At 45.5% G+C, this 22684-nt stretch overlaps 1 protein-coding gene across 2 annotated transcripts in view; it reads right to left on the bottom strand.

Moving 5' to 3' along the window:
• The window catches only part of OXSR1 (oxidative stress responsive kinase 1), a 91239-nt gene extending 78681 nt beyond the window's left edge, over positions 1-12558 (bottom strand). For both annotated transcript variants that reach the window (XM_064505699.1, XM_064505700.1), the window contains exon 1: positions 12281-12558. In XM_064505699.1, coding sequence (XP_064361769.1) covers positions 12281-12350 — 70 coding nt within the window. In that variant the 5' untranslated portion in view covers positions 12351-12558. The remainder of the gene's footprint in view (positions 1-12280) is intronic.
• Between the last annotated feature and the right edge of the window lie 10126 nt (positions 12559-22684).

Here is a 22684-nt window from a genome sequence, read left to right as displayed (position 1 = left end):
GAAAAAGCGTGCTCACCCATGATGAAGAGAGACTTCCGAGGCAAGTGTCATCTATTCAGTCAAGTACTGCAGGAAGCGTCACAAATGTTAACCATGCTAAAAGTTACAATCCTGAATCAGCAGGAAGATCACTCAGGTGCCTCTACTGCAGATTTCTGAGGAAAAAGTCTTTGAAGAGAACAGCACAACCCTGTTTTGAAGGGATTATTTTAAAATCTAGCATTTCCGTGTGGCCAATGTCAAAATGTCACCCTCCAGTATGACAAAGCTTGCACCACTGAATGCAGCACATTCATTCCTCTTCTGCTCTCACCTTGAGCACAGTCAAGGACTGTGAACATTTAGCTGGGTTCAAGCCAAAGGTGGCTCTCGCATACACTGAGACACGGGGCATGTGCGACAGAGCACAAGCTGAGAAAGGGAGGCAGTACACACCCAGGCACAGAACTAATGCTTAAGTACTAATGATTCTTCCGTCTCGCACTAGCGCATCTGATGACAGTCAAGATCTTTTTATGAAAGAACTGTCAGGAGGAGTGGGACAAGGCACAGATATTACTTGTGAAAGTAAAATTCTGTGTTTGTTTCATATAAATTGCAGGGGTTTGGCTTGGTAATGACCTCTGGTAATTTACTCCAGCATACCCAGAGCTCAAGCAACTTGCAATTCTGCATGAGTTGGGAGGCCATTTATTTCAAACAGTATTGAAACAAGAAGGATTTGTGTTGTTAAGACTCAATTACATGTTTTTGCAAAGCTTGAGATCATTTCTCAATCATTTCATGTTAGTACCTGTGGTGTCCAACAGAAAACTAATATTCCAGCATTAATCCATCACGTTTAAAGAATTTCAGAAAATAAGGAGAAGCAGATTTCACAAACAACTATAATACATGAACTATAGCCAAAATATTTGAACCACACAGAAACTTGCTGATAGTGAATTATTCACTATCTTGATGAGAGCTTTTGATGTTTATAGTATCACTGGAGAAAGAGGGGGAAAAAAACTGTGTTCAGAGCCTGGAGGTTTCTGTCCAAGTAGGACAATGTCTTTTTCAAGATTCCTGATGCTCTGTGTGCAAAGGGCAGTGATCAGCCACTTAAAGATCAGACAATGTAGCTAGCACTTCTTTAAACATGCTTCCCATCCAGTGGTCCATCAGTATGGAAACACTCAATACTGCTGAATGAAGACTTACTGCCTAGCTCTTTAATTCAGTTCTCAGACTTGAAAGGAGAAATACCAGCCTATATTGAGTCACTTGGTAAGAAGTCCTATACAATTTGCAGAGCCATCTGCCACTGACAAGCAAAGGCCAAGGCTTGGTACTTCTCCCCATGACCCCACAGAACTCTGACAAAAAAAAACTTACTAATAACCAAGTCTTTGATCTATAAACTGCCGAGAGACCTGGCTACTGTGAGCTGCACTAGTCAATGCCAAAGTTTCCACCAAAAGGAAGGGGAGTCTTGCGGAAATTCTCCTCCCACTCCACACCTCATTGTTCTCTTCAAAACTCTACCGATATCTCTTAGGCCCTGAACACAGAACACCATTTGTTTTCCTACCCTTCTCCCACCTTCTGCAAACATTCAGGTTGGGAATCCTTGTAGATTAAACATGCTTTCTCCACCACGAATGGGAACTTTGGAGAAAATACAGCTGCCCTGCCGACATAAGCCAACCCAGCACTGGACTGGAGGATGAGGAATAGGATTGGCCATGCAAAGTATTTAGGCAAATTATCAGATAAACTGCCACCATGTCACTTTGCTATTTGGTTTCACCCATTTCACTTCTAGGCACCAGTTTATGGTGCACGGAGCTGAGCCAGGCTTTAAGCTGATTCTCTGCCACCAAAAGGTGGTCAGCACAGCAAACAGTGGTAGATACCCAACCCAGGTACTCTGTGCTGAAGCAACAGAAGCAGGAAAAAGGAGCCACTAGTCACAGATTACGAGAGGAGAATTAACAGTGGTGAGCTGCAGCCCAGCTAATGTTCTCTATCAACCTTTCCACTGCAAAGAGCATCACAAGGAAAAGAGATATGGCCATAGGAGATGGCTGTGATGGCACATCTAGCTTTCTGTAGCCCCTAGGATACCCCTGAATTAGTTCAGGTTCAAACTAGAACACATTCCCATCACATCTGTAGGCAGCTGCAATTTGGCTGGTCCACCTCGAGACACAGATATAAACATTACTAAAGTGGCAACAGTGTGCATGGAAAAGACCAGGGAAGAGACCAGGACCTCACCAGAAAGCAGACACCCTCCAATTGCCACAATGTGCCCAGGTGATTTGGGAAACTGCCTTTGAGACCATTTTCCCCATGTTAGTAACTAAAGCAAGCTCCGAGGGCCAGTTACACAAGCCCTGCGTGACCTGCCACATTTACTTAAGATGTTATTAGCGTGCCTAAATTAGATTTTCAGTTTGAAACCAATTATATTTATTTGATTTTGTGCCAGCATCTCTGGCTAATTTAAAGGGCACTGAAGCTATGCAGTGTTAATTCTGCAGGATGGAAAGCAGGCAGACTTCTCATTTCCAAACACAGCAATATTACTGGAGAAGGTTTATCCTTCCCTCTTAATCACTGTCAGTTGTCTTTATGGTATATGCAGTAATGTAAATACCATGCTATCTGTCATCAGGCATTACCAAGGCTCAAAACACAGCCTTGGCACAGTAGCCATGCCAGCATTTCTTCCCTCCCAACCTTTATCTCTGAACTCTGTCTCAACTGTAATTGTCAACTGTAGAGGATATTTTATTTGGCCAGGATTCCACTAAACAGAACAATCTGTCTGCATACAGTGCAGATGTTTGATAGTACAGTGGTTATTTTAGGTAAATAAGCTTTCAAGTATCAGATGGTTAAGTATCTGATATGTCCTCTCTTGAAGGCTATTATCCTTTCATTTCAGAGAATAGCCTGATCTAATAGGTCTTTTCTGCGTCTATTAGTGTGTTCAGCACACAAGATTAGCCCACTGGTTAAAAATTACATTCCCTAACCAAGAGTAATGAGAACCATCCCAAGTCCTATGATCAGGGCAAATAAGTATGCTCAGGCTGCTAGTCTATCAGACTCTCAGCTGTTCAAATACAGATTTGCATTGGTGAGCCATTCAACAGGAAAAGAGCTCATGCTCAAGACACTTTTTCCAATGAAATACAGTTTGCTGGAAGTCAATACCAATGTATTTCTTAGTTATTAGACAACAGTTTGTATCCTCTATAACAATTTTTACATTAGGGAACAGATGGAACTTACTGTCTTAGTTTTCAGCTTAGTTGGTGCACTAACTCCTAAGGTCACAGTCAGCTCCTACAAGGTTCACAAAGAAGTAGCCTAGAAAATGAACATCTTACAGGTGAGAATTTATACGTCAAGTTTCCAAAGGAGTCAAAATTCCCACTGGAAAACCTTAAGGAATCAGATCAGAGATGCTTGTGGTCAATGCACTTGAGGTTTGGAGATGAAACAAATCCCAAGCTGTAGCTCTCCCACGTTCATGCTCCGTTCTAGCTCTCCTTGCTTAGCTCTGCAAGGTTCGTGCAGTTCTCAGGAGGGGATATCGCCTAGAAGGGGCTTCAAGTATCACCCAAGTCTTGCAGCAAACAGACATGAAGAACGCCCGCCTGAACGTAAAGCAAGTGGCACAATAAAAACACCGTCGTACAGACGGGTGTTACAAACCAGAAGGCATTGTTACTTCCCGCTGTCGCGGAGAATCTATTAAGCAGCTGTTTCGCACAAAGATGACAGGGTCACACAGAGATTTGATTGTTTAATAGAACGTGTGCCTGTAATTCCCACGTGCACCATTTCAAACACAGGCGTTCATTAATTTGGTATAGGGATTATATGATTTGGCACCTGCAATAGCAGGGGACTAGACTCCCTGACCCACGGAGTCCTTTCTAGCCCCCTGTCTCAGCGAAATAAATGACAGCACTTTTCTTTCTATTTTTGCTCTAAAAATTGACATAATGAAATCCATCCCTGGGGATTTTGCAGGAAAGGAAGTTGCTTTGTGACAAGTAGTATCTTGTTTAATTTGAGTAAGAGCTTTTAGCCATGGAGGTAACCTAATATTGTGTTGCCTGCCTGAATCTGCAGATGGCCTCAAATGAAGACTACTGTTTAAACTGCCCCACTTAACAGGATCAGCTCTGAGCACCGTCAGCTAATTCAGTGCCGATTTTAAGAAAAATATTCTTCAGATGCTCGTGTCCCTCACCCCTTAACTCACTCTCTCACTTTTCAGATGCCATCATCATTTCCCACTATTCTCTCCACCACCTTCAAAGCTTCCTCTTCCTTTCCAGAAAGCTGGAATTAACCTTGGGTCACAAGAGAAATGGGTTTATGACCCACTGAAGACCAAAGAGGAGCAAAAGCCTAACTTAAGATTGAATTCAAGATACTCAACCTGTTCGGCAGTAAATGAAGATCTTTCATTACAATGTTTGCAGAAACTCAGTTTCACAAAACGTATCTTGAATTGCCACAGAATGCAATATTACACTCTGACCACAAGTGTTTAAATAGAATTCCGTGATCCCAGCTAATTTTCTGATCCCATTTTCCTACCTGACTATGCTCTCCCTTTCCATGACTTGCAAAATTTGTGAATTAACTCTGCTCCAAGACAAAAAGGCAACTCAAACGCTTTCACACAGTGGTCTAGCAGAGGATACCACAGGCCAAGCCATGTGCTCAGTCAGATCTCACCAGGACACTGAATGGGGTGCTCAAGGTCAAAATTTCATGCTACAATTTTCACTTAATTAACAATCCTGTGGATGGATGAAAAGGAAACGAACAGAGCTTCCTCCCACGTGGCTTTATTAATAGCAAGGTGCTAGCAGTAAGAAGAGTAAAATTTGTGCTCAAATTACCATTCATGACTACAAGGCAGTAAAATTATAGGTAGAACCCAAGCAGAATTTACTACACTAACAGGTGATCGTTGAAGTCATTATTGCAACTCGCTCTACTCTTATTTTACAGCTGCTCATATCTTCTTTCCTGGATGAAGTTATATAGGCTCATTTCCTGCCTAAACAAAAAATTAATTTGGAAGAATGCTGTAAAGTCAGTTCAGCATGAAACAACACTTTGCCAGTTTCTGAAGTAACACAATTTCTTACTTTGTTTCCTCCCCCCAACCACCCAACTCGATAGCTCCTGAGACAAAACAGACAGGGCAGGAAGATGAAATTTGGCAAGAAACTAAAACCTCATTCAGAAGACCGTTTCTGTATTCCAATGAAAATGAATTTTAATTTGTCTGAGTTACAAAATTTTGAAAGTTTTGTTTCGTATGTACATAGTTCAAGTGGTGTGAAGTTTTAAGGGATGTTTGGAGGAAAGACATCTAATTTTATATTTCAGCAAAAAAGCAAATATAAGTGCTCTGAATTTACTCTGCACTTCATTCACTGATAGGATCTCTGAAGCCTTTAAGACTTGAAGACAGCTGTCTCCTGCAGACTTCCTAGCATGCACAGCACAAGAGCTCTCTAAGAAACCCTCGTAAGGCATGTCAGATTCTGATTTAGTGGAGGTTGATATGTAACCAAATACTCTTTTTGGTGTGGGATTTCTCTTAATTGCAAGAAAAATCTATGTTAAGCAAAACTACTCTGTGCAGTGACTCACATCAGGAAGCAACCCTGCTGAAGAATCCTAGGGAGCAGTGGAAGAAATGAGATTTTTTTTTAGAAAAAAGTGCCAGATATTGCAGCTATTAAGTTTAGCATGGGTGAAAAAATATGGGATTTTTCCATTTTATGCTTTGCTTGCTCCCTGCTTGCTTGTATTACATGATGGGCCCACATAATCCGTTAGAAATAAGGGATATGAAAGCTGTGATTAATAGCTGCAGAACTCCCAGTATTAATAATGTTTCAGGGTAAATGAGGTACCCAAACAACCTAACTGATCTTGCTTATTTGTATTCACATGAGGGGAACACAAGAAATACTGAAGCTGTGTCACGGACCTAGTGGGTACCTGCAACATCTATTGTCATTTAGCCAATATTTTGTCTTACTTACAAGGTTTGATTTTTCATTCTTACTATATGCACCCTTCATTAACATATGCAATATTTTGCACATCAGAGGTCTCCTCTCACACACTAGGAGAGAGAGCTGACCTTCTGGTTAAGAGCCTGGGCTGCCTTTTAGCCTGGGATCTAGCCTTGACTCCAAGAAATTCCTGCATGACCACAGGCAAGATGCATAGAGCTTGATTTTCAGAAATGTCAAGGCTAAACTCCTTTGGGTGAAGTCACAGGAAACTGCAGCTTCTTTGAAAGCCAAGTTCTTCATATCTGTATCTCAGCTGATTCCAAATGGAGCGCGGGATAAGAGGCTAGATAAACTCATCTGGAAAGTCCCAGGCTCCTGATATTTCAAAGGCTTTGCAATGCCAAATTCTGTTATTCCACAGCTATTCTTCTACACCCACAGAGTTCAAGCTTGTCTTTTCCTATTATTAAGAAAGTTTAATAATAATGACTGAGTTTACAAGTGTTCCGTTAGCACAGCCACTACAGAAGTTTACTACTACAGAAGTTTATGATGAATACTATGTATTTTATGAGAAATTTTTCAAGAAAGTTTGACCAAAATGTAGGTTTTACCAATTTGCTAACACAATTAGCAATAAGAAACAGTGTTATTGCTTGCCATTTTAAAGAGCTCCAATTTTTAAGTTTCATAAAAGATTAAGTCTCTAGACAAAGTCTCTAGACATGGACGTGAGGAGCAAGCTGCTGTTTCTACTAACATGCAGAAATAAAATAGATATTGCCAACTTCACATAGATGAATGTTCTGGAGAGACTTGATTTTCTCCAAGATTTTACCAGTTGCATAAGAAACAACCCTCTAGGGCATGCATTTGTCAGCCAGCATAGGCACCCTCCAGACGTGCTCAGGAGCACTGCACATCCAAGTTTCTCAGCACTATCCAAGATATTGAACTACACTGAAACTATTTAAACAGTCTTCTTGAGAAATTTAAGTATTAAAGATTAATCAGTCCAGGAATCTAGCTGCACTGGAAGCAATTGCAACATACAAACCGACCACAGGAAGTGTGAATAACTTCCATATGAAACACCAGATATGGTTTTCCCCAGTACCCCAGAATAGCCAAAAGCAGCAGGAACAGCCTCTGCCCTCCCCTCAGACCAGCAGGAAAGGCAGCCACACTGCTTCTACAGTAATGATGAATTCTTTCCACATAAGCCTCTTTCACCACTGCTTGCCTTTTTTGTACCCTCGATCTGCTTCCTTATGCACTTTATCCTCCTTCATATCAGAGAGTAAACAAAAAAAATAGGACACACACAACTAAACATCTTTTGCTTTCACTTCCCAAGAGATTAAGAACTACTCTATTTAGCTCTGTTCTACCAAGTGATGCTAACAAAGGCATTAAAGAAATAAGATGTGCAGGTACTCAAAGAAAAGGTAGCTTGGATGCAATAGTAACGTGGCTATGGATCCACAAAGTCCACGTATGAGTCTCACTCAGGAATAAGCAGGAAGATGCATTTGTTAACGTCCAAGCAGCTGAGAAACCGCAGTATGGAGAATCATCCATTTCAGTGCCCAAACAGATTAAGTGCTGTCAATGACTGCCAACAGTTTAAACAGAGCTACGTTTGCTCAAAGACGGTTTCACACAAGCCTTAACAATATAAAGCAACAAAAAAGTTTTTCTACCAACTTTAAGTGAAAAATGTTTGCGAACAGCACACAGAGTCTTTAAATGAATTAACCAGCCTAAACACTGGGAATATGCAGTAGGAATCAAGTTTGTTTAACTAGTTGCGGGGGGAGAGAGGGGAGAGGAAATCAATGAGGAAATGCTAAAACAAAACATATGGCATGAAGACTGAAGTCTAAACACTCGATTTAGATTTCAAGTTGTTATATTTTATAGAGTGTAACATTTTTCCTGAATGGGTTTAAAATAAGCATACAAAACTGGTTGCAACTAGCACATAAGACTCTTGGGCTAAAACCAAAAAAACCCCACACATTTCAGAAGAGAAACCTAAAAAGTTATCATTGGGACAAGCATCTTCCATTCCACCTCAGTCTTTATAAGTAAAGACTTCAACTGTACCTGTATTTATAGGCTACTCTTTTTCGATGGCTGCACATTTTCAGTGAGATATCTGCCTAAGCACAACATGGGTGACCATAGACATTGCCACAAGATTCGGGGAAGTCCAAAAATTAATTCCCAAGAAGTTCCTACATATCTGCGAAAGAATTTCTCCTACACAGACATACGTGCTCGCATGTAGAGCGTGGAGAAAAAACGACTAGAAACCTAAATATCAAACTCCAAAAGATCACACTGTCCATGGGCAAAGGCCAACTCAAAAGCTACAAGAGCCCCAGCCATTGAAAAAAACCTAATCTTTCAGTAAATCTGCACTTCACTTTTCAATTTAAGCTTGATTTCTGAGGGGAGAAGAAACTCCCAACACATCTGTTCCCTCCAGCCTGTGTTCTCTTCATCACTATGAAGGAATCTGTCAGAGGAAAAAGAGCACAGGAGTAGAGCAAGGGAAAACTCCCACTGCTAATTTATCTTCTGTTTCTGGCACAGACTGTTAATAGCAAAGAGGATGTTCCCAAATCAAAAGGCCACGGCCAGTACAGCTCTTAATCTCTCTCACAAAAAAAAAAAAAAGTAGCAGCAAAATGAGAATGATCCAGTTCCAATCAACTTCACTACTGCTATCAGCATTTCCAATAGGAACTGTGAGATCTAAGGGATGCCGAGTCTGCGAGTATCTGAGCAGCAGGAGCAGCATGAGGTCTAATTTTTTTTCAGGCTTCAAAAGGAGGACTGCAATGATTTATATGCAATCTGCACTTGGAAGACCACCTTCACAAGCATGAGGACAGACTACATTTTTCTTTTTAAATGAAAATTTAGATGTCTCCAGAGACTGTATTCACCCGTAAAAGCTAACACTACTCTGTGGGTACATTCCCCAGAAATGCATTACAAGTTGCTTCCTCTTCCCCCAACCCACACCTCCATTTCACATCCTTCCTCTCCCCAAACGAAAGTCAGGTTCTGATCCTGAGCGAGATCCCTTAATTCAGTGTAATGCAAGTTATTTAAGCCTAACGAGGCTACTCAGCAGTTAGCTAACTAAGCATAATAAACACTAACCAAGCATAATAAACACAAGCATTAATCTATACCTTTATAATGGCATGAGTCACCTCTAGTGCTGAATAATCTTTTTTTTTTTTTTTTAGTATTAGCTAGAACCAGAAGGGTAGTTTTACAGGAGATTTTTTTTTTTTTTTAGCAGCTAGAAAGCTTGCTTTTTCAATTCTTGCACTGAAATGGTATAGAACCATCCAAGTCATGTGAAAGCCACATGTGGATATTTTCAGGCAAAAACAGCACAAATAAGGAATTAGGCCATACGGTCAGACATTATTTCCTTTATTCTGATGTGAAAAATAACCGAGTTTGAAACCTACTGAATGCTGGGCTCAAAATTTAAAAACAGTTTCATCAGAAAGCAAGTTAAATCCATTAAAAGCACCGGTGCAAGGTTCATCACTTCCCACACCAGACCTCTTCTTTGTTCACTACCAAAAAACTTTTACAGCTCTGCAGAAATCACAGGAGCGCAGAAAAACCTTGAGGTTTACAAGAGACGCGGCGCAGGAGGTAAAGTAGGCCAGCTCAGTTAACACAGTGACTATTTGTCCCACAAATGATAAATGTGCTAGGAAATCTGCGTCACGTATACATCCAGGGCGCTGGCAGACACACCAATGTTTAAAATGAGTAAGTCAGGGGGATGGGAAAATTTAAAAAAAAGGAACCATATGTTTGTAATATACACATTTCAGTGTACGCTCCGTTACACTGCAGAATGCCAACACAATCTTTCAATGAGCAGATGACAACCAGGAACTCGAGGTTTATAGAGGAGTAGGGGGGAGAGATGAAAAGTGGAATATTCTTTTCCTGATTTTTCCCCCCAAGTTGTGCATTACTGTGAGACTACAACATACCTACCTCCGCCTTCTCATGCTGTCGGACTAGAAGATGTGCATCTCCAGCAGCAAGTTCTCCTAAGAGCAGAAGCGCATTTACATTCCCTTTCGTTCCCATCCCACTCTGCTCCCCAGCTACACAGAGGCGGCTTGTCCTTCTCAAACTCAAATCCTGGCTTTGTATCATCTGAGACTCCCCCAAGAGCAAGGCTGCAACTCCTGCAGCTCCTTCCCAGAGAGGCTCAGAGCCCCGCACCCTTATCTGCTGCTCCTCAAGGAGGCTGACACCAGCCTCCCCAGGGCGCGTTTTCCAAAGGACTTTAACAGCCTGATCTGCAAGATCGCGTCTTCCCAGTCCCTCCTGCCAGTTTGCCTCCTTTCTAAAGCACTGCTGCTCCCACTAGGCGAAGGGAGAGGATAAAGCCTGATCCCGCGGAGCAACAGGGATTTCCAGAACTTCCAGAAGGATTTCCCCCCCCCCCCCAAAGCTTTAGTTCCTTCCTACTTTCAAACAATGCCAAGAATTTAATCTCTTGAAACAGCATTTTCCCCAAACTCTCCCACCCCTGTTAACAGAAACCACGTCTCCCTGTTCGGCAGAGATGCAAGGCCTGGGCATGATAGAGCTACGTCATTTATAAATTTCAAGTAAAAACACTTCACAAAGATTAAACTAAAAATTAACCTCCTTCCTAAAAGCCTCTGGCCAGGAGCCTGCCCTGCCACCTCCCACTGTATTTCCTGCCTCCAGAGAGTGACACAAGAGGCACTGACCTTAGTGTCGCCCGTGGCACCACCTCAGACGTGTCACACACTCAGCCCGGAGCAATATATCCCTTCAACACACACCCCGACAAAATGGTCGAGACGGCCAATAAATCAGTACAGCAGGAGGCCTTTGGTAACTGTGCTGTTACAAGTCAAAACAGAGCGTAAAGAAGTAAAAATAAAACCATTTAACGGAGAGCAAGGGCCAGGCCTCCAGCCGGGAGGACAATGAATGAAGATTCGGACAACGGCAGAAACCCAGCGGAAAGAAAAGGCTTGCTCTCGCTCGGCAGCACTACAAAGTCCTTGTCCTCCGACGGCACCAGAGCAGGTCGGCGCTCCCGAGGCAGCGGGCGCTGGTGCTGTGCCGCGGAGCCGGGCTGCTCTGGCAGGAGGGACCCGCACGAATTTCGGAGTTTGCGCTGCAGACGACCTCGCCCCCAGCACAGCAGGGTCAGTAAGTGATGGATAAATAAAAGAGCCCCCAGAGCGCAGACCCCATCCCACCCTCCGCCACTGGGATGAGGGTGCAGAGCCCCCCCACCATCTGCACACCCCCCTGCCATACAGAGGCAGAGCAAAGTTGCCTGGGGAACCCCCCCCCAAAGCCAAGGGAGGTTCCCCCCCCCCCAGCTGCTTCAGGGTCAGTGGGCAGACCCCTATCCTCCTCTCTGAGGGATGTGGGGGGCACCAGACCCACACACAGCTCCAGGGGGAGCAGACCCCCACACACCGAGAGGCGCATAAAAACACAACAGCGGGGTGCAAGACCTTCCCCCCACCCCAAACACACCCTTTGGGGGGGGGGGCACACCCCTCCTCCCCACCCCCCGGGGGGAAGATATCCCCCTCCCCCCACACACATTACTCCAGGTGGGGGGGCACAGACCCTTCCCCCTCCCAAAACATCCCTCCTCAGGTTGGGGGGGCACAGACTCCCCTCCCCTCACCCTTCCTGGGGGAGCACAGACCCCCCCACACACACCTCCCTCCTCGGGCGGGGGCACAGATCCCCCCATCACAGGGAGGGCGTCTGTGCACCCCCACCCCCAACACACACCCCTCCTCAGTGGGGGGGCTGCCCTCTCCCACCATCCCCCTCCCTTTTCGGGGAACAGACCCCTCCCCACCACCCTCCTCATGGGGGGAAACCCCTCTCCCCAACCCCTACCCCCCCCACACTCTCCTCGGGAAACACCTCCCCCCTCCCCCCACAGACACACTCCCCTCCTGGGGGGGGGTGCAGACCCCTGGGGGGGGCGCACACACCCGTCCCCCCCACCCCTCCTTGGGGGGCGGAGACCTCCCTCCCCCGACACACGCACCCCGGGGGACGGGGGGGCACAAACCCCCCTCCCCACAAACCCCTCCTCGGGGGGGCGGCGCCCCCCCCCCCGGCCTGAGGGGGCAGCGCGGGCCGCCGCCGCGCGCACTCACCGATCACCTCCTGCAGCTCGTAGTCATCCTTGTTGATGGACCAGGGCAGGGCGCTGGGGTCCTCGGCCATGGCAGCGGCGGGGACGCGGCCCGCGCGCACCGGGAGCGGAGCGGAGCGCAGAGGCGAGGCGCCGCGCAGCCCCCGCCCGAGCCCTGCCGGCAGCGGCGCCGCAGCCCCGGCCGCCTCCGCCGCCGCCCGCTAGCGCCGGCCAAACTTTGCCTGCTCCCTCCACCTGCCCATGCCCAGAGCCCCGCTGACGTCACCTGCGCACGCCGCGCTGCGCGCGCGCACGCCCGCGCCAGCGGGGAGCCGCCCGCCGACATCTTGAGCGCGGCGCCCCTCCGGCCGCCCGCCGTCTTTCCGTTTAGTCCGCCGAGGCAGGTGCCGCCGCCGCACCCGCGTCTTCATCGCCGTCGCGGGACGGACCGCTGCGGCGGGCTGCCGAGCTCCCGGGCGGCGGAGGCGGGCCGCCAGGGAGGAGAAAGGGAAGGGCGGGGATGCCACACACAAGATGGCGGCCACGCGCATCTTCCCCCCCCCCCCCCCCCCCCAGGCAAGACGCGGGAGGGACTGCTCGCTTAAGCCTCACGCCCGGCATCGATTGGTTGCCGCCTGCGGAACCCGCAGCTCCTATTGGTGGAGAGGCTGTCAATCGCTCGCAGCCCTCCTCCGGGGTCCCCTCGCCCGGGAGGCCCTCGGGAGGCTTCCGTAGGGGCCGGGGAGAGGGCGAGGGCGAGGGAGAGGGAGAGGGGGAGGGGACGGCCTGGGCCTGGGCCTGGGCCTGGGCCAGGGCCCAGCGTGAGGGGTGTGTGGGGTCAAATGCCACAAAGGCAGGGTGGTGGGCAGGGGTGGAGCCCGCCCTGGGTGCCTCAGCCCTCCGCATGCTCTCCCTAAAATAGTCCTGGCGTCCAAGGCTTGAAATCCAAAGTTTTTACCCTATAGTTGGCGGCACACGGGTCCAGAGTGGGAGCCGTGCTGGTCTGAATGCGCTCGGACGTGTCGCTGGGGGCCTGCCTGAAGAAAAGGTCAAAAGAATGAGGAATAGGAGGGTATTTGCTACCACAAACTCACGTAGGCTGCTGTATACGTAGGTTTCAGGTGTTCAGAGGTTGAGTTTTTTTAAATAAAGTAGCGTGTTTTGTCACCAGTCACAACAGAAATCATCTGGAGAATTTGGTGAAATCTGGACTTTCTGTGTCAAGTTTTCTTCTTCAGGCGCTATTCTTCCTATAGCTGGACAGCAGGCACTGCTGCCTGTCAAAGAACATTGGTTTTACATGTTCTTAGCTTATTAGGACAAATTCCTGAGATACTTCTGATGAACCAAGCTTTACAAGGGGTGACAGGACCCTGCCCAACACATGGTGTAACTCTGGGGTTTTCACTTTGCTCCCTAATGCAGTACAATAACTCCTTCCTTCTCTTCTTGTTTGCCCTACAGAAGCAAAAGACCCAGAGCTGCATCTTGCTTGCTGTTGTACAAACCCCGAACAAAGACGGCCTCTGTCCGTAAGGCAAAGCTTCCGAGTTGAAAGCTGCTCATTTTTCCTACTTGCCTCCGTTACACATTCCCCCACCAAGCAATTTTTAATATTTGCTAAATATGCTTTAATTACTGCTCAGAACTGTCTCTGTAATCTTTTAACCATATAAAAGCATTTTTTTATAGCAATTAAATGCAGGTTTTGGCCCAGAGCATGCACTCGGGTGGCCAGTGGAATATTTCTGATAGCTAACAGCATGTTAAAAATGGATCTGAGGCAGGCATTAATAATTAAAGAAGACACAGGCCCTGATCCTGAAAGTATTAAAGCACATACTTAAAACCTTTATAGCCACAGTGAGGCATATGCTTAATTTTACCACTGTGTTTTTAAAGTCTAGGCTGTGTTCTAAATTCTCTTATTTTGGGCAGAAAATACTCCCCCTGAAGACCATGCTAAAACTCCTTTTGCTTTAGATCAATGGGACAGGATTATGTCTGCAGTAAGCATTATTTTTTAAGGAATAGTGTAGACTTTGACCAAAATGAAAATTTCAAATGTGCACTGACAAGACCACCCATGGCCACATAAGAGCACACAAATGAAGGGTGTATTTTTATTTTTCACCTCTGTGATAAACTCTCCATTCCCATACTTTAAAACCAAAGAGCTCTCTTTCCCGTAGGATCTAGATCCCACAAACAGTGTTATTTTTTAAATGAACTCAGTATTTTAATCCCTCAAAAGTCAGATGTTGCTGCTGCATTCATCCAGCAAATTGTGTCAGTGGGAGTCTGGAGAAGGATGAAAAAAGGAAACTGGCCTCCGTGAAGATCTTAACCTTTAGCCCACTTCAAATCTTCAAGCAGCACCTTCTCCTCTTTCATCGTTAATATTCTGCTCATCCTACTTTTCCTGATTCGCTTTGTTTTGTCTGTCTCATGTAGGTTGTAAGCTTTACAGGGCACAGGAAATGTCTCTATTTATAAAACAGCCTGTGAAGTGGTGCTGCTGTATCAAGTGGTTTGTTGTAATAACAAGAAATTTTAGTAGAAAAGTGGAGAAGCCGTTTCCTGTGTATCCACCTCCACTCTCTGCCAGGCACTAGGGAAGACTGAGAAGTGAAAGAACTCCAGACTTCTTTCTGGTAGGAGAGCTGCAGTCTGAGAAAAGGTCTCAGATCAGGGTTTCCCATACTTTTTGACTTACAATTTAACATCGCAATGATTAGAGCAGGCGATCCCCTCCTCCCCTGGTTTCTGCTGTGGGGTAAAGGCTTTACCTTGGCACTGGCATTTCACCGGTGCCCCTGGGGCTGGTGTTCCCTCCTGGCTGGCTCTGAGGCGCTGGAGGTGACTAGCCCGCAGGTCTGCGCACACATGTGCACACAAGATGCTTTCATCCTCCTAAGGCACGTTGTTTCCTGCCTTTGAGGGGACAATTACATTTTGTTTCAATGAAACTTAATAGCACAGACCAGCTCTTTGCTTTTTTTCTGCTCATATAATAGTGGCTATCATAAAACCAGTATTTAATGGGTAGGAGTGTGACTGTAATATTCAGTGCAAGGTGATTAGCTTTAGTACCTGTAAAGGGTACTCAGTGGTAGATAATATCGTCAGTGTGATCATAAGTTAACTTCATTTACACTTGGACTGTAGAAAACTAGCCTTAATAACTGCAGTTTGCTTATTGAGGCATTGCAGATTTCATCTTCCTATTCATGAAAACTCTCAAATATAGTTTTCTTCTTGGTACAGTTAGCCTGAAAGTTGCTCTTTCAGAACAGTCATGCAAAGTCATTTAGTGTCACAGTTCAGTTGTGTTTTGGGCTATGGAATTTGCTGCCACATTTCTAGTCAAAGGCTTTTTAAACATCATAAACTGCTGTTTGTAAGTGACTGTGCATTAGCTACCATGATTCTCACAAACAATAGCAGTTAATGTGCTTATTGAACTGCTTGGTACGGTCGTGGTTTACCAAAGCAAGAGGGAGCCTAACAATGCCTGTCTTATTACATTCATAATAGTGCAAGTGTGCGTTGGCAAGTAGAATGCCTGACCTTGTTTCACGACAAAATTTCCCTGCTATTCCTTCTTGATGGAAATACTTTCAGGTTTATTGAAGGGAACTTAGCCTATCAAATGGTATCTGATTATTTAACAAAGTGCAAGCACTTTGCTCTGCAGCCAACAAATACAAGCATGCAATTTATCTCCAGGATTTTCTCATGCCATTTTTGCTTTATTTTTTGAGAAATAAGGCAAGTACCATGCAGTGAAGTAAGGAGCAGTGATTTAAAATCCTCTGGTTAGAGCAAGTTTTTAATAATCGGTTTGGGGAAATGTTTTCAAACCATGAGCCAAGTGCCAGTCTAAACCACACCAGCAGGTTTCCATTAATGATCCTGTGTACTGCCACGTATCTCCACCGTGTCATTCATTGGTCGTGTGCTAAGTCATTTTAAATTCACCTTTGAAGTCACTTTGAAGTCATGTAGCTGAAGGCCTGGTTTTAACAGGTGAATTCTGGTTCTCACGGTCTGTTTACTGAAAACCAGCTTTCACTCTGCAAACACACTTCTTATCCCATCATCACTGTCTCTCAGTTGGCAGAAATGTTACGCTATTCTCTTACTTCCTCCACTGAAGATTATCTCCCAGATTTTAAGCATTAGGAAACAAGTGAAGAGCTAATGACCAAGACAAGGTCTTACTTCTTTCCCTTTTATTCTGAGTTTATACTTTTTAGTATATAAATTGAAAGCCAGTTAACACTGTCAGTAACAAATCACAGCTTTGCTGCCTCCTTGAATTCTAATGTAAAATTGATGTTAGATTTAAGAAACAGTTAATTAGAACAAGATCTTGATTACCACATACCTGAACGACAATTTAATAATCAGGTCTTGCTCTGCTCTGGAATAATACTTTCTTCTTACTGCTTGTCCTAAAAGAAGCCAATAAAAGACGTTTCACATATCCACACTTCTCTTAGCCCTGAGAATCTAGTTGTCTCTTTGGAACAGCTTCTCAGGACAGAAGTTTTCCCACCAGCCTCTTCTATGGAGGGCAAATCTCCATCATAAAACATTTTCTGGACAGCTGAGCAGGTCAGAGGGGATTGATAATGTGTTTCAGAGCTTTTCTCCTCCTCTTTGAAAGTGCAAAAGAAGTTTGAGGCAAGCATCCAGGCCCTGACAGACAACTGTGTACACCTGGGCTGTCACCGCTATGTAGTTTATGAAGAGAGGCCGAAGACTGATGTTTGGTGGTATGTAACACTTTGTGTAACTATATTTAAAAGTGTAACTATATTTAAGAGTGTTTCAAACCTTTTAGTATTCAACAAAACTCTTAAAAAAATAGTAGAGACCGAAGTCCTCACAGGAATTGGTTTAAATGCTATAACAATGCCAGAGAAGATCCCCTCCTTGCCCCTCGCTGCAGCAGACAAGTCCTGAGTGTCCCTAGGTACCTAAATCTCCTTCTCAGGGCTGGTCATGGCAGGACTTGTGGTCAGTCCTGGAAGCAGCTCTGGGAGGAGACACCAGTGCTCCCAGTTGATATTGTATGGATAGTCCGGCAGCCCAGGAGTGCTCAGACTGGATCTGTCCCCTTTATGGCTGGTAAATGCTTTGAAGAAATAAAATAAAATAAAGCATGTTCTGTAACAGGACAATGGAGGAAGATAAATTCACTTAAATGCGAGGAGGAAAAAAAATCTAGAAATAAGAAGACAGAATTAAACAAAAGTTCATTTACTTTTTGCCATCTGGAAATCTGATGTGTGAGGGAGTATTGCTCTTATCCTTATTAATGGCCAATATCTCTTTGCACCAAGCTAAGCTGAGGCCAAGCAAGGTTAGTGGTTCACATTAACAGGTTCTAATGACATGGGTTTACAATAATAGGCTAATAGTTCTGTGTAACATTGACTCATAGCTTATTACTATGGAGATAGGAATGTAAAGAGATCTCAGTTGAAAAAAATCTATTTGGATTGTTCACATCCTTTCCTCCCTACTCACGAATTCCTATGCCATTGACTACTGGCTGCTAAAAATAGGATCATTCTTGTGTATCTGAAGTCAAGGAAAACCTAGAACCGGAGACACAGTGGGAGGAGACCACTGTCTTTATATACAGAGTTTTCGAGAAACGTTTGTTGGGAAAGCCCTCTAAGAACGTACGAATGTTTTAGAAAATGGGACCAAGCTAAATATGAGAAAATCTCTTGCAGGCAGAAGGAGAATTAATGAATTCCACCTTTGGTATTTTCCACCATAGGGATGGAAAGATTCAGCTCTCTATCAAATACAGGCTCAAGCTGTGTTTGCTTCTCAGAGACACTGTCCTGTGGCAGCAGCAGGAGAGAAGGCTGCAGGGACCAGCCCAGGAGAAGCCCCATGGGCTGACAAGAAGCCTGAGAGGAGCCACGAGAAGCATCAAGTCAGATCAAAAATCCAAGGGCTGTCTGCGTTTGCTGGCTGCCGCTGAGGTCTCTTTGGATCGCCAGGAATTTGGGAGTTCATCCCGATGTCCCAGGAATGGGGAAGTGGGAAGGTGCCCAAACCTCCCTGGCGAACAGAGAGGTTGAGAGGGAACCTCACCAGCAATCCTTTCTTTAGCCGTCACCTGGAGTCATACAAATCTTTTAAGGAGAGAAATGGGAAAAGGGAACTGGGAAGACAGGAGCAACATATCTGTGTGTTAAATGAATTACCAGCACCACCCCCTTGGAAAAAAAAAAAAAAAAAGCAAGCTGCGTGGCACCTCAGAAACAAACTGCTGAAGTGTGAAATCCTGTGGCAGGGGAAGCTGTCACAGAGAATCAGAAATTGATTTAATAGGGAAAAATTGACTGCGGCATAATTTGTGCAGATTGCTAGCCGAGAGAGCTCCCCGCAGCTCCTCAGGGCTTAGCTGTGTGCGCGCCGTCTGGCGAAAGGTGCAGCAAGCAAAATTTTATCCTTGGCGATTCTACGTGTGCTGAATGCTTCCTCTTCAATCCAGGACAATTAAAATCGATGGCAGGATGCTAGGTAACAAAAGGAAACGGCTGATCAATATGCATGTCTTGGAGCGAAAGAAAAAGCCGTCTGTCAAGAGCAGCATGCTGATTAGGAGAGATTTCTGAGAGCTCAGATACAAAATCTTAAAAGCCCCCATTCCCAATGCTCGATAAAACAATGCGGCTCACCAGCTGCCAGATGCACTGCTAAGAGAGTTTAAGCCACCGAGGAGGCTAAAGAACAACTGTATTAGGGAAAACAAGCAATAGTCATTTTTAGAGTAAATATCTTTAGAGTAAAAAACATGGTACATCTCCTCTTTGCCTTTCTTTCTAAAGATCACAAAAGCCCTTTACTAATACTGAGAAGTGATGTTCTTTTATTACCCATGTGAAGCTTTAGAGATGCTGAGCCACTGACATTTCAAGGCCAATGTCCATTTTAGCCCTCAACACACTTCAAATCTCATTGCCACATGTCTTTCAGTCAGAAATACCTGCCAGGTGCTACCAAAAATACTAAATCTTCATTGATCCAATAGTTTTAAGTCGGTCACCCAGATTCAGAGCATTTTTGAAGGTTGCTCTAAAGCAGTCCGCAGGGTCTACAACTGCTCTGGCAGAACAGGGACTAGACCCTGGATCTTCAGATCCATTTGTGCAGTTTTCTGCACTCGGATGGTGTATTTTGTTTCTGAGGCAAGAGATCTCCAGCCGGCACACAATCAGTTAAGCACCTTAGGGCTTGCTGCTCTTAAATTAGTTCTGCTGACACAAACAGAAGGCAAACATATCTGAAGACCAGAGCCAGAAAAATGCTGCAAAAATTTTGAGAAAGTTCATTTTATTGCACCCACACACATTTGCCTGAACATATTTGCTATAAATCCATACTTTTGCATCCCAGGCGGTGGATGGAGACCCATTTTATCACCTCCTGAGTTTAAACAGGATTCACAGGGTTCAGCCTGTAAGTTCTCACTAGGCGTGGAACAAGGATCTCCTCCTCCTGGTCCAACATGGACTAGCCTGACACGTCCACACAGCCATCCCCAGCTCCCCCAAAGCAGCCGCTTGCCTTACGAGCCAGCACCGAACTTCTCCTGCCAGGGCTGGCATCCAGCCTGCCCTGCTACTTTTGCCCTTTCCTCACTGGACAGTGTGTCTGGGCTGAGAGCAGAACGAAATCTCTCCGGTCCAGGGCTCTGTCCTGGAGCTGAACTTGGGTGCAGCCACCAGCTGGTACCACCAGCCTTTGTAGACCCTGTTCTGCCCCACAGTGTCAGGAAGTGACCAGGTGAGGCTGGGGAGTGCATCCTCCTGAGGCACCAGCCCCAAGGCAGCTGAAGAGGAGGACGGCTGAAGCTCGGTCTCCTGGGTGCTGTCGAAGTGGAGGCTGCAAAGAAGCCCACAGGAGCAGAGAGGTGACACAAGCTGATGGGGGTGAGAAGCAGAACCCTATCTTGTGGAGACCAAGCTCCACCGAGGTGGTCCAAGGCAAGCGGGGTGGATGTTCCAGAGCTCAGGTGTATGATGAGCCTTGGAGGACACCAAAGGAAAGACCTCAAGAGGAACCCCTGGTGTAGTCCTCCCTGAGCCTCTATGTTACCAGCCATCTGCCACCATGTTGTCACCCTGGAGGGCTCCACGTTTGCTAAGGGGGGCTTGAAAGGGCAGCACAGAGCAGTTGTGATGTCCCCAGACAGTGCACACAAGGGTCTCCATGCTGCTGGGCACTGGGAGGGTGGGTGCAAAACAGGTGAAGAACAAAAGCTCCAACCAGTCTTTTGTCAAGAGACCATGTTCATTCCTTGCTTCCACTCCAGCCCCACAAGAAAACAACCTAAACACATTTAGGAACTGAAGGAAATGAATAAGACAAATAGCAGAACAAGGGGCAACCTCCTCCCTTCCACTGGCTGCAAGCCCTGTTGCCAGCCAGGAGAAAGTGCAACCGCAGCAGATGAAACGTCCATCCTCCGACCTGAGGGGTTTTATCCCACGCAGCACAGGGCAGCAGTTCACAACACGCGTTCGTGCAGCCCATCTCATCCCGGCTGAGATACAATAAACCATTGTCCAGGTCGGACATGGACAGCCCCAGCCCCTGGCACGGCACGGGCAGGTTTATCAGCAGGAACGGGAGGCCGGGAAGGCGCAATGCTAAACTGGCCTCTGCAATAGGAACAGAAAATGCCTTGTTTATAAATCAGCCTTTGGAATGGCTTAACACTTAAATTAATGCTCAGTTAATTAAATCTTTAGAGAGCAGTGGCAGCTCCAGAGTGGATACAACAATTTTCATTCCACTGACTGCAGATTTTGCTAGAGAATGAACAAGGCAGTTGGACATAGCTTGATAGCACTCATCGAAAAGTTCAGTCAGGTTCAAAATCACCTCAAAATCCTGCTGGGGATCAGCTGAACCAAAAATAGCTATAATATAGCACCTAGAGAAAATTACTTTTAGAGAAATATTTGTATACAGTGCACGTCTAGTTTTTGTTTTTTAACCCACTGAAACCCCAATAGGTCTGACAGTTTCTTTTTAATAAAATCTATTAGCATGTTTTCCGCAAGCATTTGTGTGTTTCCGAGATGATCAAAAAACATTTTCCCAGCCGTTTTTCGTGCATAATCATGTTTTCCTCCCTATGCTAATTTTCTCCTTGTAAATGCGCCCTCTGGACCAAAGAATATCTCTATCGTGATAAAGCAACTCTTTTCATGTCAGTGTAATGAAAAACAAAATCTGATCCGTCAAGGTGCAATACTTGATCTGTCATCTTCCACCTCGGAAGCCCAGAACAGTTTATACAAGTTCCTGAATGTTGCCAGGTCAACGCTGTCCTTCAGGAAACGAGGAAATGAAGTTCCTGCGTCCAACTTGCAAAACCAGTGAACGATAGGACGGGGAGTATTTCTTCTGGCTCAAGAAGAATGAAAGATAGAAAAGAGCTACCGCAGCCAGACCCCCCCCGGCCCCACTGACTCTGAGCTGCGCTCTCACGGTTTCAAACACAGGCAGAAATCATTAACTTTTCAAAGCCATCTAAACAGCTGAGTGGCATGAAGACTCACTGAAAGGCAATGGGATTCCTGAGCCTCTGAGAGCATGTTGCCTCCTGCTAGATGGTTTGTGCCTGTGGTTTCTACCTAGAATACTAACATCCGTATCACTGTATCTGTGCTAGTTTGTGTTACCCATAGGAAGAGGTTATTTCATAAGCTTTATGGGGAATATTGCCCTGCAAGAGGCTTAAAATACAGCCTCTCCTGATACAAAGTGAAGCTGATCCTTGACCTCCAGGAATTCCTTCCAACCAACATTTCTACGATTCAACGATTCTTCCTCTTTTCCCGTGGTAGGGCCTTGGCCCAAATGTTGCTGTGTTTGTATTTGTAAGTTATTTCCCTGGCTTGGCCTCACTCCTGGCCGCTTGCCTAAAGAAACAGAGCTGGCAAAATCCTCCCTATCGCTGCACAGCAATACATTTCTTGCTGGGATTTCTAGAAAGGATGTAGAGTAGGAGCTAAATATCCAGCACTTCTGCTTCCTGCGGGTGGGAAATGTGAGTCCTGACTCCATCACCTCCAGCGCGTTTGGTACCAGAGCCACAGGGAGGGCGGCACGGGGAGAGACACAGACTACAGACGGCAAAGCTAAAAATGAGAGCTGGAGAGGAATCAGCTGCCTGAAGTACTATTTCTTATTAATTTTCCTCTTGGCGTGATACAGCCATACTTCTCCATGTTCCAGACACAAAAGCCTCCACCGAAGAAGCTATTTAAGAAAAACAAATATGAAAACAGAAAAGAACTACCCAGGACTATTTCTCACTTAACACTTCTCTTTTAAGCTAATATTCAATATTCTCTGCTGCTCAAGAAGGAGATTCAGCCTC

The sequence above is a fragment of the Dromaius novaehollandiae genome, chromosome 2 (genome assembly GCF_036370855.1).
Source record: "Dromaius novaehollandiae isolate bDroNov1 chromosome 2, bDroNov1.hap1, whole genome shotgun sequence".
In the NCBI taxonomy this organism is placed as follows: Eukaryota; Metazoa; Chordata; class Aves; order Casuariiformes; family Dromaiidae; genus Dromaius; species Dromaius novaehollandiae.
The sequence above is the reverse complement of the archived record's forward strand: the minus strand, read 5'-3'. Positions and strand labels throughout refer to the sequence as shown.